Here is a 19,791-nt window from a genome sequence, read left to right as displayed (position 1 = left end):
CACTCAAGGTGACATCGCTCCGCCGTCTGCTCTCAGCACGCCGCCACACCTTTCATTTCCTGCAAGCTCAAATTTACAACTTCATCCTCTGACAGAAGGAGTCAACATGTCTAATGTGACCCCCAGCCTCTGATCCTCTGCCAGTCAACAAAGCTTTTGTGCCCCCTGACCACACCAAGAAAACAACAAACGAAGCACTTTGGGGGGCGTGGGGGACTGCTCAGTATAGTCATAGCACTGTATATGTTGTGTGAGAGATCGTCAGGGTTGCTGCGGTAAAATCATTCACCTCATTTGATTTCGAATTCGATTTCACTCACTTTATTTCTCTATTCCAACGAGGCCAACAAGTACAGTCGTGAAATACTTTTTCATGAGAAGGCCGAAGGTACAATAAACAATAATTACAATAAGTTATGAGTCCTGTGAGCACATCATCTTGGTGTTCAATTAAACAGGCCCACATTTCACAATATACGTACTTTGTACATTTGTGAGTGGATTGATTAAAGTGTATCATTATTTCAACATTCATACTTTTTGTGACTGAGATTTGTCTTTCTGTCCAGAGGGGGACAAAATTGTAATATTGGAAAGTCCATCTTAAACTTTTGATTCAAACTTAAAGTTTTAATTTGTAATTAAAATGTCCAATTATCATAAGGAAAATTTATAAGAAGTTTTAAAATTAAGATTTTAATAACAAGAACATCAGACTATTTTGTATATTTAGATCTTTTAAAAAGTCAGTTTCACAAAAAATCTTACAAAATACAATATGAGATCAAATGACAATAAAATAATAGTCATTTTACAAGAAATATCCTTTTTAAAAATGACACAATTTTACCAGACAAAAAAAAATCACAAAAATCATAAAAACGTTTTATTTTAAAAGACAAAAGCGTAAATGTTTTCTTTAGCTTGCCTCAATACACCCCTGTAGTCCATTCATGTGTGTTGAATTACTCAAAGGTTAGATACTGAGATGGCAAAAGTGACATTAAAGCTCAGAACATTTTTCACTTCTTTCCTTATCCTTTCTTATCTCTGCCTGAAAACGTGATTCAGTAGGCAACGCTCCAATCATCCGTCTGAAAATTCATTTAAATGAACTTCTCAGCGAGATATTTATCCAGCAAAGTGGCAAACAGACGACGGACTATCAGAAAATTAAAGAGCACGTAACAGTTTTTAGGGAGGCGTGTGAAATTAAAATGGGACAAAACGGTGCGAAGCGTTGCGGAAAAGCAAACACTTCAAGATGTTCCCCGAACAGATTGGGCTTTTATTTTTATTTCTTTATTTAATTTTTTTATTTAACTTTTCTGCTCATTAAGTCAATGAATAGACAGCCTTCTTTTAACAGAGAGCATTTGTCACCTAAACTCTTTTCAATCCTGCATGCACTGTGATGACTGCAACATAACTGATGTTTGCATGCCTTAATTGTCAAAAGTTAATTTCAGTAAATGTTGCGGGCCACAAAAATCGGACATTGGGGCGCAAATGTCCCTCGAGCCATAGTTTGTACACCACTATTTGACTAAATTGCAGATTTGATGTATCAGTGACCTCTGAGGAAGTAATAGTTAAACCCCAAAAATTCTGCTTCGATTACTCCACCGCCCCAACACACAAAAAATATGAGCTACTTTGCTCCCTATGTATTCATTATTTGAATTTCACAATACAAAGTGGTGCAAACGATTGACAGAATAAAAAAAAATAAAATGTCACTAAAATCAAATTTTCTGGTAAGTCAGACAAAGTGTGGTTTAATCGTGGAAAATTGCCCTAATTTTGACTTGCAAAGCTTTTTGAGACTCCCCTGCGCATCTATGAATAGAAGTGCGTCAGAGTGAAAGCTGGACTAAATAAAAACCAAGCAAATGCAAATGCACAGCATGTGTAATTGCACATGATTCATGAACTCCAAAACGCCAGTCGCCGCGGCGATACCCACGATAATGACATTTCCATCGAGGGCGTCATTTGTGCACCCTCCCTCCCCGCGTTACCACGGCAACAGCGTGTTATTAGCTTTGACAATCCTCAGTCATGTTAATGCCAGGGAGGAAGGAAGCGAGGACGACGGGATGCCACCTAGTGGGATGTGACTAACCCACATATCTCAGCAGCAATTAGCATTAGGCTGTACAGTAAAGTGACAGGAACTAATTCCTAAATACTGTAGCGACATGAAAGAGGAGGGAAGTCACCCACAGAAGAGGAATGGCGTGTCAGTGGCAAACGGATCGGCGCGGGCCCACATCGGCGCAGGCCTCTCCAATTACTTCAAGGTTAACTGTGATCCACTAATAACTTCGGGGAACTGGAGAAACAAAACATTGTTAGCTAATTACATAAGCAAGCCATTTAGACTGATTGATGCAACTTATTATCCCGCGCTCGCCTTTTCGCTGGCCTCGCCGTCTCGCCCTCCCTTTCTAATTTGCTCTTTCCATATATAGGATAAGGACGCAGCTTCATTTGGCAGGCGCCTTCGCCAAGGAGATCGGTAGACAACGGGCTTCTTCCCTTCGCCCCGATTGATCATCATCTGGAGCCAAACGCTCCCGCGTGAAGTCACAGACGAGGTAGGGGTCAAACGATGCAGACCACCCTGATGAACTAAATTCATTAGTGATGCATTCATTGCTTCACGCAGACGGCAAATAACAAAGAACTCTTAAAGCAGAGGACGGGCCGGGGTCATTTATATTTATTATGGTTTTTTATTCCGTGTCTCCCTTGCTCCTGCTGATGTAATGCTCAAAAGCGACACGCCCGCTCGCCCATGCAGACGTCCTGTGTTGTTGTTGATGTCGTAATAACAGATCATCTTGAATTATCCCCTTTTTTTTTTCCTTTTTGTTTTTTTCTTTTGCTGGCCACCATTGTAAATAAGCTCAATAGTAATGTGTATTAGGCGGCGGCAGTGTCTCACGCCTCATGAATATGATTAATTGCAACAGCAACAAAAAAAAAAATGGGAAGAGAAAATATTAATTTGCTTCGGCCGTGAGCTTGGGTTAGCTTGTCGGTGATAAGGAAGGAATGCAAGGGTACATGCGGCCAATTATCGTACGTTAATGTCGATTAATTAATCACGTAAGAAAAGGGGTTTTAAAATAAAGAACGCATTTAATCTCACTTTTCTATTTGTGCACTGCAAGCGACAAAGAACTTCTCTGAGTGCCCATAATTCGCGGTACAAGGCTTTTGCTTATCGCCCGAGCACTTCAAGCCTACGATATCACCTTCAGGCATAACAAGCGCGGACACCATTGCTAGTTTGAGTGCAACGGTTCAACAGTTCAAGTGGACTTACTCTTCAAGTTGTAAAGGCTTTGTGTCTACGAAATGTTCGTCTCACTTTTATCATCAACATTTCTATTTCACAAACGGGGAATATTGTTGTCCTTTTGATTTGTTTTGAACATCAGCAACAGTTGTTGACTTCAGTTAAACAACTCAACAAGTCAACTTCAGTTCATTCTGTCTTTGAATTAAGACAAAAAAAATTTTGACCAAATATTTATAATCCTCGGCGATAAGGGCCTGCAAGTATTAGTACTTATCTACATTTCCAAAATGAACTGAAATAAAAAAAATCGCTAAATTATACACCCATACTCTAGATTAGACTCATCTTTATTGTCTTTGCACAGAGTACAAATACTAAGACGACAAAACCTTATTGTCCATTAACACTCAATGGATTCCACATTTGGCACTCAGCACGCCATGCTCTTCAGCAACGGGTCAAATGTAAAAAAAAAAAATGTCTGTGATTATTGTCCGTGTGACAAATTTAAGTTTTAGTTCGGCAGCTGCTCCACTCAGCTCCCCTCTTCTTGCCCCTACCAGTTTAGGAGTCCCTTTTGGTCACGGCCAGCTATGAGGCCTTTGCAATTTGGGCTGGGGTAATATTTCTTCCTTCTCAGACATTTTTTCATTAAAAAAAAAAAAAAAAGATCCACTGCAGAAGTCTGCGTAATTTGTTGATGTTGCACCCCAAATGCGTCATCTGTCGTCAAATAACAACAACACATTATGGGAAAGGTCATGTGGTGGACAACAAATGGAAGAGTGTGGATGTTTTCTGACATCAAAACAGTATTTCTGTGCGCTATGCTTCCTAGAAAGAAAAAGAAATAACAATCATGTGGTTTCAGAAACCGTGCCACTACGCTGAACCAGAATTCTCCTGGTCACTTAAGTACACTTGAGAGACAAGCAAACGTAGAGTCTGACAGCAAAATATTTGATTTGTGGGCTCCCAAGTTTGACAGTCGCAGAAAAAAATGAACACAAAAGTGATGCACAATACCGTAAAGAAATGCCAATTATCAACATTGCTGTTACATTGTGCACGGACAAAAAAAGACAAATAAGAAAAACAATCACACAACACTAACAAACCATCTGTTGTGTACACAAAATTTCTCACCAAGAAAATTGAAAAGAGAGGAGCCATGCGCTCTTAGCATTCTCATGCGGCAGGCGTGAACCCAGATTTTGACAATCACTTGTGTAAATATGTACCAAAGCCACCCCGTTCTGGTCCCTACTGGGGGTTTGCCCAACTTTGATGCACAACCGCGAAAGCAGCATGTACTTCATTTTTTTGTGGGTAGTGTAAAGATTTATGCTCCATTTGGTAAACCCAACTACACAAACTACGGTGGACCAAAAGTTAAGTTTCCCCAGAATAAAAAAAAAAAAGTTTTAATTGTGTACCGTTAATTGTTTTGCCTGTCATTATAGGTTGCTGGCATAGATAATCAAATAAGGATATTTATTCTTAGTCAACAAATTATTTTTCGACTAATTAAATAAAATTGGATTCGCTTGACAATCTCTCATGGCACACAAATGTCCCCTTAAGGCAATCCATTTTATAACCCATATTCATCTGGGATAGGCTCTACTTCAACCGCAACCCTAATGAGGACAAGCACTATAGAACAAGGATGGACAGATGAATGCAAGGCACCCAAGGAGTGCCACAGATCCCAAAAGCTTTCCGAAATCGAAACCTAGTTTCTACCATCCAGCCGCTTTTAGCACTTAGGATGAGGTAGGTCGTGTGGAGAACTTGCAGCACAATTGCAAGCTTCGTTTGAAATAGCAAGCACGTAGGAACGCAGGGGGGGACGTTTAACAGAACTCCATTAAAAAAAATAAAGTGACCCTGCGTAATAGCAAGAGCTCATGAAATGACTCTTCTCTACAGGAGAGAGAGAGAAATATCCTCTTTCTAATGAACTATAATGAAATGCTCTATAAATTGCTATTTAGTTTCTTTGATCACATTCTTCAAATTGCATTCAGAAAGTGTGAGTTGAGGTGCTTTCTTTCTGCTGTGCAAGTGTGTGTGTGGGGTGGGTGGGTGAAAGAGGAGGGGGACTCACAGCAAAACGTTGCCCCCTAGCGGTAAAAGAGCTGAAGCTTTCTCACCTGTGATAAAAGTCTTTGTTCAGTATACAGCATTTCTATCCTGCAGCCAAGTCTAAAAAGTTCATGAATGTAGATTGATTTTTCAAAGGGCATATTTGCACAATTTGTATTTTATTTATTTATTTTGCGTACAGCTTCCCTTTAAATCACCTGGAGAATTCATAATTAATGAATGCTGACATTTTCACTTCTGTGGCCCAGTTTGAGTCATTTATAAAATCCACTAATGCTCCGAGTAATTATTTAAGAATAGCTGTGTGCCATGGCTGCAATCGTGCGTTGTGAAAGCTTTAATTATAGACAGTTTCATAATCAAAAGTAATTTTGTTTTGTATTCTTTCCACTTCCTAGTTTATTCTTTTGGTCATTATGTGACTGCAAGGACATGGCAAACATAAAAGTATTCCATACATGATGTAATTATTTTATGTTCTCCCTACATACTTGATACATACATGTGTGCAAATGATAAAGACAACATCTTTGATATAGTGTTTATTATAATGCCGTCCGGTTCTACACCATTGTAAAATGCCAAAATACCACATTAGTAGTAATTTATGTATGTATTATTAACTTTTTAAATGCATTATGTTTGATGCGGATTCTGCTTTGGATGTCATGCTCTGTATGCTTAGTGCATTGTTTGTAAACCTAAACGACACAAAGTGTTAGACACCAAGCTATGTGACATCAAAGTTCTGAACTGCTAATGAAAAAAAAAACAATAGTAGTGAGGTGAAGCAACTGCTGTAAATTCAGCTGATTTGGAAATGTTAGCTTAAATAGCAAGCTATCTGGATCAATAACTAAATAGCGGATGGATGGATGGATGGATGGATGGATGGATGGATGGATGGATGGATGGATGGACGGACGGACGGACGGACGGACGGACGGACGGACGGACGGATGGGTGGATGGATACTGAACAGGATTTTAGTAGAAGCATAAAAATATTATTTTTTCAAGTGACATTTGAGAAATGCAAATATTTGCTCTGTCACTGCAAATTTAGCTCAGATTTATTTTTCTCTGTGAAAATGAACAACGCAATACAGGCAAACAATCAAGTCACTGTGACACAAGTCACCGCTTGGCAAATTTGTTATAAAAAGTGAGGAGCACAAATGTCACCGTGTGCCGTTAAGAGAGGTGATGCCACACGAGTGTCTCTTGACCAGTGGTATCTGTGTGCCGGTTGCCCGGCAACGCCGCTGTGGAGAGCCCAGATACCTGTTTCCCTCTCACTTGGCAGTCTGTGTACGAGGCTTAGCAAAGCTGCTGAGCCACACAGCACTAAATAATGACTTGCTGTTTCATTTAGGACGTTTGCTCTGCCTTGGAAGGATGATTGCCTCGGGTCAGGTGATCGAGAGTGTGCGTGTTTAAGCACTGCGGAGGCTGTGCACGCTCCTTAACTCCTACCAAGCGTGCATACAGTACTGTGGAAAAGTTTGAACTTTTTTGTTTTAATGACTTTTTTTCCACTGCAGTCTTTGATGTAAAACAGTAAACAGTAGGATGTATGCAGTTAGCGGCTGATTAGTACTAAACAGTTTCTGAGAAACTTTGTCGAGAGGTGGTGCATGGGTCGAGGAAAGTCATTACATACAATGAGCCTCATTTACTAATACATGGAACGTTTGTACTTTGCGCACAAATTGAGCATATTTGCAAAATCACCATCAGACAGCTGCGTTACCCTAACCCATTTTGTTCGCACAACTGTGCCATATGTTGATCGGAATTTATTCTAAGAGACAACATTCCGACAAATGTGTTTTGTCGAGTAGAAAAAATGAGTAAAGCAGACAGAGTATCATTTTTATATTCACTTACACTAAAGAAGTCGCATTGGAACAAATGGTGTCTTTTTAATTTTCAACAGCACTGAGCATAAAAACCTTGGCATTCCATACAAAGATAAAGACTCCAGGTTTTTAAGTGGCTGCATCTGTTGTGACAACAAAATGGCAACAATTAGTTATGAATGGAGTTTTATCGACGTGAAACGGCAACTCGTACCCAAACTGTCTCATGCGAGGTGCACTTGGTTACACACACAAAAAAAAAAAAACACACATTTCATAGCAAAAGTGTTGATGAACGCAACCCCGTGGCTCATTTTGACAGGTCAGTGCGCTACTATTTGACCTACAAGGAGTGTATAATGAAAGCTAGCGCGTTGTATTGATTGATAAATGCATTTTTCCCTCTGTGTTAAATCGGCTATCTGTCAGATGACCGCACGTCACCGAGGGCACAAATTTGACCTCCTTTCTTATTGCCTGCCTTTTTTTTTTTTTCATATAAATGTGCCCTGAATACACCTTCAAAGCCTGGATGAGTTAATAACTGAGCAACTTTGCATGCTGGAAGCGCAGAAGGAGATGTAAAATATATACGCTGAAGATGTATTTCCATGAAGCATATTGCCTTGATGCGTGGGAGCTTTGTTTAGAGCCTCATGCACACACCAAAAAAGGCAACTAATCCTCTCCATCCGAGCTTTTATCACTGCTATCAAAAGATAGAAGAGCATCTTCTTCTTGCTTATTTATGCTTATACCAATGAAAGGCAACTCACTGCCCATTTCAGTCCCCCCCCTCCCCTCTTCCTCGCCATCCTCCCCCACCTACTCATATCCAAAGAAGCAAAATGGTTGAATGTGTCGTCAGTTTTAGGTCCTTGGCAGCACTTTTGGGGATGATTATCTCCTCTGGAGTGGCCCTCAGATAGCTATCATGTCATTTGTGACGATGGTTGTCTGATGCTCGTTATCCTTGCAGGCGGCTTTTGGAAGTGACCTTTAAAGATAATGAGGACAGCACACGCTCACACACTCTGTGGGTTTTCAAAGCCATCTTTAAATCGCCTATACGTGCAGTCACCAGACGTAACATTAGGTACATCTGAGCAGTCTAATGACAGCCGACAGATGAGTACAAAAAGCGATTCCTACATGAGTAACAGTTGTAGTTATACAAGAAAAAAAAAATTTCTGCGGATTATTGCACAATTTTTTTTTTTCAAAGGCAGATTTGAAGACTGTCTCAAACTGACACAAAAATGTTCGAGAAGTCCCACTTTTGATAGGAGTTGACCTTAAATGAACCAAGTTGTGATATAATTTACAAAAATGTTTTGAAAAATTTGAATTTTACGCAAAAAAGTCCAAACGTTAACACAGCGATGTCGTATTGTTCGGATTTTTGTTAAAGTCAACATAAAATCTATAAAATAAATAAAGTGGGAAATTAAGATTGAGGATTCCTTACGATTAAAGTCTGCCACTTTTTACGCACGTTATATGTTGTTATTCTTGGCTGCTCACTTGCGTAAATCAAAGAGCCACGTCAACACACCCACAGCTCTGCGTTACACTTTTGCCCTCCATGGCGGCGTCAGCCTCCTAGTTGTATACACAAATGTAAATGACATAAAAGATGGCAAGGAAGAGTGACAGCAGCCTGCAGCTTTTTCTTTTTTTTTTTTTTTACCTCTGGCATATAATGGCTCCTTCTTGCGCTTCCCCGCCCTCGTTTGCATGCAAGACGCTCAGCCGAGTAACCTGGGAGTCTTCAAAGGCCGTCTCCCGGGTAATGGAGCAGCATGAGATTTTCCATCTGATCATCACTGACTGCCGTCTTGATCGTGTCAAATCCAACTGGGACAAGAGTTCTGCATGTTAGCAAACTCCAGCAGGAGTTTCATCTGAAAAAGGGAATTTGCTCGGGTTTGACAAGTGAAACGTAATTGAGGTTCCTTGATTCAATTCGACTCTTTTCTTAATGATTTGGTGAACGGAGCAGGACATTGTGCAGGCGGGACCGACAAATATAAACCATCATTATCTCTGATGAAGCAAGGAACCATATTTGGTACCTTTAGTCGGAATTTAAATTGGACCCTGAGTGCTTCATTATGAGGCATAAGAAGGACATTTTGTAGCCAACCAGGAAAGAATAATTATGAAAAATTCCAGAGATGCAAATGCGTTGACCCCCAATTGCCCCAAATTATAAATTTCACAAGTTAGTTTGTGGTTTGGAGCAAAAAGTGCCACAGATATTGCGAACCTTTAAACAATTTAACACAAATGGTGCAGCAACACAAGCAGACAGCACACAACCGTAATCACAGGCAAATGTTATTGATCTGCTTGGAAAAATGACTCATATAAAAGCAAATTAATTGTCACGGTCTTCTTTCTTTATATGAACGTTATCATTTGTTTTTTGTTGGGGGTGGTCTAGAACAGATTAGTGCCATTTTCATTCATTTCAATCACTCAGGATTCAGTTTGAATTTGATATGAGGTAGGATTAATTTGAATTATTCTACATATTTGTAACTTGCCATTGTTAGATTAATCTGGCATGAGTGAATGTTTATTCATATTGTACAGGCTGTCCTATGAATTTCCAATCAAGATATTTTTCATAAACACAGTTTTATGAAAAGCATTTTTTGACTACCATCGTTTTGAAAACAAACACATTTCAGTTTGTGATCTTGTGTAATGATGGAACAGTATGACAAAGAAAGGTGAAGAAACAAGTGAATTATATGCAGTGACAGAATAATTGGACTATATAGTATTTTTTTGGGGAGGAATATGGACTATATCATTTTTTTAAAGCCAATATGAAATGACTTGTTTGCAGTCCGTGCTAAATGAGAATGCAAATGGGGCACCATGCCTTTGATATATTTATATTATATATGTTTATTGTTTTATTTACATGTATTGTATTTATATGTGTTTACGGTAAGATGAGCAGTTACCAGATCTTTGGATTGGTCGGTGCAAGTCCTGTGGAGTGATCTCAGTCCACTTGATTTTTATCTTTTGAGGCCTTTGAAGGTGATAGTGGATCAGGATAGGAATGATAGAAAGCAGAAATTATCTCAAGAAATTTATCACCAACACCTTTACAAAGAACTCCAGCTGTGCTGCGGAGGAGGACACGCATTGCAATGTGTTGTCCAAACATTGGTGGTCATGTAAATTGTAAATTGGTTTTGTAGAGCATATAATAGAATTTAAAATGGTTTGGAAACTCATCAAACACCCTGTATCCATGTTCAGAAGCCATTTTTTCAAAATAGTACTTTTATTTTTGGCTTGCAGTTTTAGGAGGAAAGACTCAGAGGAACATGTCTCAGCATATTAAACAAGGACAGCTACTGGATCTATGTGACATATCGTAAAAGCACATCATTAAACATATATTGATTCTGATGTAACTCCTAATGAGAATTTACAAGTACATGAATGAAGCTCCAAGAGTTTTTTTTTACAATCACACATTTATTGGGAAAGCCGCACTAAAAAATATATACAAATACACATCAGCAAATGCTAATAAACACCGAGCAAATTTTTACAAGTATTCACAGTTCACATGAGGTTAAAACTCAAAACATAGTCGCGACCTCTGACTCCGTTGCCACGGTTACAATATTTAGCTTGTGGAGTTTAGGGTCATTCTGCACCTGAGACAGGTAAGGTGGAAGGGTTCCCGTTCTACCCGTGTAGTTCTGCACACCGCCACTATGAGGTTTCTTGGGATTGGTCGCATAGCCAGACTCCTTCCAGGAGTGGGTGTAGCCATTCAGATCATTGAAGAGGATTTCCGGGGAGAAGCCGACAGCATACGCCAAGTCTCTGGGGTTCCTGAAGCACTGCTGCGGTATCGCACAGTAGGTGCCTTGGCAATCCCCCGCTAAGCTGTTAGCGGTGCTGGATGAACCTAAAGACGAGTGAAAGAAATAAGGATTCGTTTGGCTCTTACATGCGTGTGTTTCACCCAACGGTTCATTGGGGACACTTACTCTAATGAGATCCAATAATCTTTTGAAGAGATAATAATGATTACTTTTTAGGACTATTAATTGTACTGTATTTCCCAGTAAGTGTCTATGCTTGGCCCATATTAATTACACCAGTATAAAATTGCAAGGATTAATTCATCTTACAATTGTACTTTGTAGTATTGTAATGACTTGGGTCTCTGTTATTGCTGTTAAAGTGTGATTACATAGTTGTCTCACTTGGCTTTAAATTGTTACTATTTTAGCTATGTAAGAGGGTTGAAATTTTAGAAACAGTTCTTAGTATGATGCAGTAAAGTTGATGCAGACTGCAAAACACTGTAATACAAATTTTGACTTACTTCTTATATACATATAACAATAACTTGATTGAGTGGTTCACTAGGCGAGAATTTTTTCTTGTCGTATATCTAAATACGTAGCTCTTCTGTCAAATATTACTTAGTGGTAAAAAAAAGACTTACTTTTAAGTCTTGGGTGAAAAGTGCTGAAACTCCTCTTGCCAGCGTCTCCGCTGACGTCCGAGTCCGAGTCATTGAAGTCGCTGTCCCCTTTGCCGCTGTCCTTCACGCTCAGCTGGTCAGTGTTGGTCGTGCCACTGCAAATCAGCACAGGGTCACCATGAGCCATCAGTGCAACACATTAGCTTGATTATTGATGCCTCCCTAATATAACCTCCGATAACCTAATTGCACACATGGAGAAGGAGTTTTGGGTTAGTGCGTCGGAGCCAAAATAAATCCTTCTAGCGGGATGGTTTGTTTGAGAGATCCATGTACCAAGAACAAAGTGGTTCCTGCAACTTTGGGTGACACTTACCTCACTTGCAAACAATATTTGTCAGCTTGCCATATAGATGACGGCTGGAATTGCTTCGAGGGAATAAACACCTAAAAAAAAAAAGTTGAGTTTTACTTTTAGATACAAGAAAAGTACAGATTTTGTTAAAGAAGTGAAAAAGACACCTTTGATTCTGAGTCGTTGCTTCTCTCCTCATACGAGCAGGAGTCATCCAAACTCGAGGAGGTCCTTTCCAGGAAGAAGCCTCTCGAGCCAGTGTATATGTTACCGTGGGTGGACCCGGGGGGCGGCCTGCTGTCAAACAAATTGTGGCGGCCTTCCCTTTTAGACGGCCCTGAGCGGCCGCGGCCCACTTTGCACGTGACCACCACGGCCACGATGGCCACCAGCAGCAGAGCGCACCCGCCGCTTAGCAAGATGATGACCACCAGCGAGCCATCCAAGCCCGCCACGATGCCTTCTTCATCGCTTGAACGCAAGACCACCACGGCTCGGTCCTCGTCGGGATCCGTGTCAGTGACCACGAAGCGCACGGTGGCGCTGCTGGAGAGTGGCGAACGGCCGCGGTCGCTCACAACCACGACCAGTTCCAGGATGTCCCCGATTTGGGCCTTCAGCCATTGTTTGAGGGTGATCTCCCCGGTGTCCTTGTCCACACTGAATAATTTGCGGTCGCCTTGTAACATGTGGTAGGACAGCTCGGCGTTCACGCCGTCATCTGTGTCTTCGGCAGAGAGGCGCAGAGCCAGATAGGAAGCGGGGGCGTTCAAGGGCAGCGGGATATCGGCGGAGTCGTTAAACAACACGGGGAAGGTGAAATACGGGTAGTTGTCATTCTGGTCCACCACTCGGATTTTAATTGTCGACGTGCTCGAAAGTGAGGGGGACCCTTTGTCTTCCGCTTGGATGACCAGTTCGACTTCATGGATGCTTTCATAGTCGAAGGACCTGGCTGTGTACAAAGAGCCCGTTTGGGAATCTACAGACACGAAGGTGGAAACCAGCGACCCGCCTTGCACGTCAGACTCCAGAAGCTTGTAGGAGACTTTTGCATTTTTGCCCAGGTCAAGATCACGGGCCACTACGGTGGTGACGTAAGAGCCTGGAATGTTGTTTTCTATGATTGAGACTTCATACGCCGACTTACTGAACAGAGGTGCGTTATCATTCTCATCGGTGACCCTGATGGTGTACTGCCGCACTGTTTTAAAAGGAGGGCTGCCCAAATCTTCAGCAACAATAGTCAGGTTATACTCAGGGATCCTCTCCCGGTCCAGAGTGGCCGTGGTGACTATCATGAAGGTCTCCCCGTAGGCTTGCTGCAAGGTGAAGTCTTCGTGGCCGAGAAGGCTGACTCGCACGTAGCCATTGGAGCCAGAGTCCAGGTCCGAGGTGCTGATGAGGGCCACAAAGCTCTCTGCGGCTGCAGCCTCTGTGATGTACGCCACGTTGTCTGCACTGGCGGTCATGGGCTTGATGTTGATCTCAGGCGCGTTGTCGTTCACGTCCACCACGTCAATTGACACCTTGCAACTGGAGGACGCAGGCTCGGCGCCCAGATCAGAGGCCTTGACACGCAGCTCGTAGGATCGACGCCTCTCAAAGTCCACACGAGCCCTCAGCGTCACGTCGCCGGTGTGCGGGTCGATGTGGAAGACGCGGGCGGCTTCTGCCGAGATCCCGTCAAAGGCGTACATCACCTCGCCGTTGACGCCCTCGTCAGGGTCGAAGGCGTGCACCCGCACCACACGGTGGCCCACCGGAGCGTCCTCATTAAGCTCCACCTTCAGTGAGCCATGCTCAAAAATGGGCCCGTTGTCATTGAAGTCCAGCACCTTGATGCGAACCGTCGTGGAGCCTGATCTGTTGGGCACGCCTCCGTCAGTTGCGGTTACCTCCACCAGGTAGGAGTCCTCCATCTCCCGGTCCAGCTCCCTCACCAGAACCAGCTCGGCAAACTTGACACCATCCTCCCGCTCATGCGCCTCCACGGCAAAGTGGCTGCTGGGGGAGATGTTGTAGCTCTGGATGTAGTTCTCACCCACATCCGGGTCAACAGCAATAGGCAAAGGGAAGCGAGAGTCCAGGGGCAAATTCTCCAAGATTTCCAGAGTGCTCTCATTGCGGGCAAATGCAGGAGCATGGTCGTTTATGTCCCGCACTTCAATCTCAACGTGGATGAGCTGAAACTTTTCATTGGAGAGAGCCACCACGTCAAAGGTGACAAAGCACCGCGGGGTGCGAGGACACAGCAGCTCGCGGTCGATGAGCTCAGCCACGCACAAGAGCCCGTCGGCCTCCCGCATGTACACTACCGAGAAGTTGTTTTCTTGCATGAAGCGAAAGGACGTGTCATGGCCTTCGGCGGGGTCGATTTTCAAGTCTCGGGATAAGTTGCCTATTTCTGTCCCAGGTGCGTCCTCCTCGTAGGTGAAGTATCTTGTTGTCGTGCACTGGACCTTGTAAATAATTAAAGCCAGCACGAAGCAGCAGTGAGCAAGTCTTGCCATCTTGTTAAAAAACAAAAAAAGTTCTACTCATGTAAATCACAAATGACCTGAGCAGACCTCAGCTTTGTGTGTAAGTGCATGCTTCACACTTACAGGCAGACTATAAACTGGGCCGTATGTAAATGAGCCGACCCATCCACCAATGGCCTGTCACCACACACCAACAAAAGGGGGCACTTTTGTCTTATGACCAACTGCTGCTTACCATTTGAAAGGCAAATGTTTAACTTTTGCCACCTTATCATTCCAAAAGTAGTCTTGTAATTGTTTACTATTTTTCATTATTACCACCATCAATTTTTCTTCCTCAGACTTTGTTCTACTGATGTACAAAGTACTAATTTAAAAAGAAGTATTAGTGCAGCAACCTGTAGCCATAAGTCACACTAGAGCCGTTTCTAATAATTTGACCTTCTCATCTACCTTATTAAGGGAAGTGAAATACAAACATCTGTGTGTAATGCAGTGTTATTCCACATCACAACAACACAACAATAAACATGTTGTCAAATGAATAGCTTTCATGAATGCAAAAGTATTGATTACTGCTTTCCATTATATCTGCAGGTGTCCAGCAAATGTAGAGATTCCACTGAAATTCTATTATGCTGTTGAACATGAACAGAAAACATGCTCTCACCGTTAGTGTTTTGCATGTGTGTGTGTTTTCATAGGCTGCTATGCAAATGTGCACTGACCCATCCATTGATGGCCTGGCAGCGGTCCACCCAAAGGGAGCGGAGGCTGCCAAAGAAGCTTTCAGGTCAAATCAACAATTATCTGATGTAAAAGTACAACTGCATGACAGCTTTTTGACTGCTATAAACCTTTGTTGAGCCAGATAGCATATTGGGTGGGTGGTCAAATGGGCCCAGCATCTCAGTATGACGCATTATAACCAGAATCTAACCAAAGAAATCGAGTAGAACCTTTAAAGTTAACCTCAAGTTGTTTGTATATGGATGGCTGTTAGCACATCCATCTTTTCCCTCGTCTCTTAAAAGCTCTTTTCAAAGTCCACCCAATAAGTATGGTTCTTGCAATTCTCATCATATCTCATGCAAATATTAATTAGTCATTGAATTATTGATTGAATCTTCTGTAATCATTTTAGTAGAAGATGATTTGGCTTCATGTTTACTACTAAGCTGACAGTATTTGGCACCGTTCTGCTGTGTTCCATTATTTAAAACTATTAATTCAGCAGCCCTCCTGCATATCATCAAGCAACGCAGTGCGTGCTCACCACTAAACCCCAACGACAGCCTCAGAAGTAATCAATAAACTTCAATAATCCAACGCGTACTCATGAATCAAAAGCAAAGTGGCTTTAAAAAGCTTAGTTAGGCGATTAACTAAAGAGGAAAGTTAAGGTTTCCACATTAAAATTCAGCTTTGTATCATCGCTGATGCTCACGAGAAGAAATCCACTTCTTGACATTCATAGAGTTCAACCTCTCTGCGACTCATATCATTCTGTGCAAACAGAGTGTGAGTGTAATATAAAGGATGAGCAAGAATGTGCCTTTGTCTTCCTCTTTCGAATAGCAAGGGAGGAATATTAATGCAGCTCTTCAGCCCTCAAAAGTGTCGTTTGCGCCGTACACATCGCGTTAATTGGCCTGTAATTAATCTGCAATTTAATAAATCAACATTTAATTCAAACAATAGTTCTCAAAAACAGGTTGGGGTGTTTTTTTGTTTTTTTTTTGAAGGGTGATAAGAGAATAAAAAGCCAACACACACACATACCCACGTGAACGTGCAAAAGAACATGAGTCAAGCAGACTTTTGTCAAGCATATGGGTGATTAGCCCACGCTGATTAAAAAGCATCCTCGGCCCTTCAAAGGGCCCTTGACGCCTTTGCAAATGTTTGCGTTAAATCTGTCTGAGCCGCCCCCGATGGGGTAGCAAGGTGTTAAAAAGCACACAATAAAGAGAGGGGGAGAAACAGACGGCACAGGGATGGTTGTGATAGTGAGGTGAGAGGTGCTAAGAGAGGGTGAAGATGCAGGTGATGGGTACTATGCAAGCTGATTGTGAAAATCTAATTTACTTCTCTCAGATAATGTGCAAAAAGGACACAATTCTTGCTCTTTTTAAAAACGACGCTGATCTGATGTGGATGTATTGACTATAAACTGCTTTTATTGTTATTTCGATGTCATTTCAACGGAAAACAGCTGTTGAATGGTAGAATGAAAGGTACTAAATACAACAATCAATGGTGGATGGAAGTCAGCATGCTTCAAGTAAATCATTTTTACTATGATAAGGCATGAATTCACTGAAACAAATTAGATTTTTTTTTCATCCATAACAAAATCCACCAATGTTATAATCATAAAAAGAACATTTAGAAGCTTTTTTTTTAGCGCTAACAATATTACACCATGAATGATGTGTATTGCTAACAACTACAACAGCAAAGACATTATATTTATTTATTTAATTAATTAAAAAAATATATTTGACTTCATTTTTTTATTTATTTAGTTATTTATTTATTTCAAGAAAAATGTTCAGCCCAAATTTAGCACCCCATCATACAAAATGTATCAAAAATATAAAGATATTAGCCATAAATACTGTATATAGATACTTTTGGAACATTTAAATGAAATTTGATGATTGGTTTATCATTCATTAGCACTAAAATGCCACCTCTACATTAGCACTGAGGCCTCTACATGAATATTCATCATAATATAAATGTATTAAATAAAAAATAATAACAACAATTGGTGTTTGACGACAAGGCAAAGACAGCAAGACAAAACGTGTCCGGGCTGACCCACTGATATTTTACACTTAAATTAGGTTGTGCCGTTCTCCTTATTACAAAGCAGCATAAAGCTGAAGGTCATATTACTGCACATTGTTGTTTTAAATCAAGCAGAGTTGCATGATTATGTTGGTAATGGCATTATTAAGCGCACCACTCAAGACTTTGCACGTACACATCACAGGAAATGACATGATCCCTAATGCCTACTCATTTTCTTCGATCTCAGTTAATTTTACATTAGCCTCCCTCTTTCTCTAAATGAGGTCTGAATGAATGTATCAACCCGGAGCCACAGCTGTAAAAGAAAAAGCATGTAAGTTACTCCTGTGTCTCGTTACCAGACACGTGGAGTTTTTCTGTTCAACAGCTCCACGTTGACTGCTTCTTGAAAATCCAGGATTTGATGGCTATGATGAGTCTGTGGCTAATACAGAATTATTAGCCAAATTAGTTGTTTGCCAGTAAGAGGATTCACATTTTAATCTGATCATACGTCTCACGTGCAAATCAATGTGGCAAAGGTGCCAAAACAACAGCAGCTGTACAGTAGATTAAAAACAATCAGAAGACCCCCCCTGAATTGTAATTCTTTATTTTTGTTAATCCTATAAACGGAAGTTTGTGTAGTGTATTTAGTGCTAAGACATTTGAAGATAACATTGGCATGTGGGTTTATTTTTTGGCATTTTGAATTTCATTAAATAGGATACTGGGGGCGGCATGAAAATGGACCACAACATCCCTTTGGAGCCTGGGTGAAAATACTGAGCGAAATCAAAACAGCATGGAAAGTCAACATTAGCATGTGTGTTTTGGTTTATTGTTTCAAATTTTATTCAAGGAGGGTAAGTCAATGTTTACCTTTTTTTTTTTTTTGTCTCACCTCTGATGTGCTTCAAAACTGAGCCCGGCAAGGAAAACAGGCCATTGCAGCAAAATGGAGACTGCGGAGTTCAATACAGTACTGCAGTGTCCAGAGGTGATTCATATTTTAAAAACGTGGGGGAAGCCAGAAAATACTGAATCTCTGCAGCCAGGTGGAAACTGTGGCGGAAAATATTGCATCATCCAAAGCTGAGACACAGTTACCATTTTTGTGTGTTTTGTCATTTTTTGCAGTGTGCCATGGCAATGCTAAATCTAGTCACCCAAAAAAAAAAAAAGACAAGTAGCGGTTTACCTGTAGTACATATTTTATATTGTGCAATATAAAAGGTTCATTTGTGCAATGTGCAATTACATGTTATGTGTTAAATTAACAGTTTCATTTGGGCAACGGCATCCTGATTAAAACCAGCAGCTTACATCGAGAGTGTTTATTCCCCGAGCAGTGCATCACAACAAGGTCACCAGAGGTCTGACGGCAAACAAAGCCAGGCTAACAAAGGAGTGATACCTGTTTGCCACTTTAAGTCATGTGATTAATGCAGATCACGGCTCCATTAAGATGCATGTGTGGTGACAGTAAGAACATTATGGCGGATGAAGAGCTTGGCCCATCTGTTCTTTTACAGGGGTGATTTTAATTAAAGAAAAAAAAATACTGCTTTGACAGTCATAATAATTGGGATGGGTGGGTTATGATTTAGCCTGTCAGTTTCTTCTTTTTTTTGAAGGCCAATAGTGCGACCTTCACATCCGGCTCAGCCACCCACTCAGTCACCAAGCAAGCAGACAACGAGGGAGGGAAAGCATTTGTTGACAGTGGAAGCAGTAATCCTGGCATATGCCACAGGGAGCAAATGTCTCAAAAGCCCACCTTTTGGAGTGTGTCCCACATGTCGCACCTACTGCTGACAAATTGTCACCCTAGTTTTGTTTTCCTGCCCAGATTCCGGGATAATTTTAGATAAAATATGTGTAATTTTCTATGATGGTGGCTTTTCCTCACATTTAAACTGTTCCAGTATTCAGCATGCAAGCTGGGAGCGTTTGACATATTTGGGCTTATGGTTGCATTGAAAAACTCATTAAATATACAAAATATGATTTTAAGAAATTCAGTGTTCCCTGAGAAGACTTGGACTCACTTGTCTTTTATAAAACACTGTAAAATTGTGTTTTATTTATTTTTATTAGGCTTGAATAAGTTTGTCATATGCACAGCAGAAACTTTGTTATACAATTAATTAACAGAACAAGTTTTGTGTGAAGTAGCAGTTTCACTTCCCCTACTGTGATCAAGTACTTTAATTAAGATTTAAATGAAGGCTTATTACAAAGGTGTCATTACATCTGACTTTTCACACGATTAATTGGCTCACAAGGGTTAAAAGCACTCCCAATAATAATAATTATATTAAGAATAAAATCAACTCAAAATTAAATCTTAATTTTGATAAGTGAGAATAATTCTAATTGAATCTGTGGCTTGCTATCTAA

At 41.0% G+C, this 19,791-nt stretch overlaps 1 protein-coding gene and 1 long non-coding RNA gene across 3 annotated transcripts in view; one reads left to right on the top strand and one right to left on the bottom strand.

Moving 5' to 3' along the window:
* LOC148394300 (uncharacterized) overlaps nt 1-19,364 on the top strand; it is a 31,116-nt gene extending 11,752 nt beyond the window's left edge. For both annotated transcript variants that reach the window (XR_015859708.1, XR_015859707.1), the window contains exons 3-5: nt 2,475-2,600; nt 15,294-15,382; nt 18,115-19,364. This is a non-coding gene — a long non-coding RNA (uncharacterized LOC148394300). The remainder of the gene's footprint in view (nt 1-2,474; nt 2,601-15,293; nt 15,383-18,114) is intronic.
* On the bottom strand, nt 10,690-14,677 carry pcdh8.1 (protocadherin 8, tandem duplication 1). The gene is made up of 4 exons (XM_088383199.1): nt 12,274-14,677; nt 12,128-12,198; nt 11,773-11,906; nt 10,690-11,226 (listed from the first exon to the last, which is right to left on the bottom strand). The coding sequence occupies exons 1-4, from the start codon at nt 14,617-14,619 to the stop codon at nt 10,892-10,894; spliced, it is 2,886 nt and encodes a 961-aa protein (XP_088239325.1). The 5' UTR covers nt 14,620-14,677; the 3' UTR covers nt 10,690-10,891.
* Nucleotides 19,365-19,791: the final 427 nt, after the last annotated feature.

The sequence above is a fragment of the Syngnathus floridae genome, chromosome 8 (genome assembly GCF_059516105.1).
Source record: "Syngnathus floridae isolate MCC-2025c chromosome 8, RoL_Sflo_1.0, whole genome shotgun sequence".
Classification (NCBI taxonomy): domain Eukaryota; kingdom Metazoa; phylum Chordata; class Actinopteri; order Syngnathiformes; family Syngnathidae; genus Syngnathus; species Syngnathus floridae.
The sequence above is the reverse complement of the archived record's forward strand: the minus strand, read 5'-3'. Positions and strand labels throughout refer to the sequence as shown.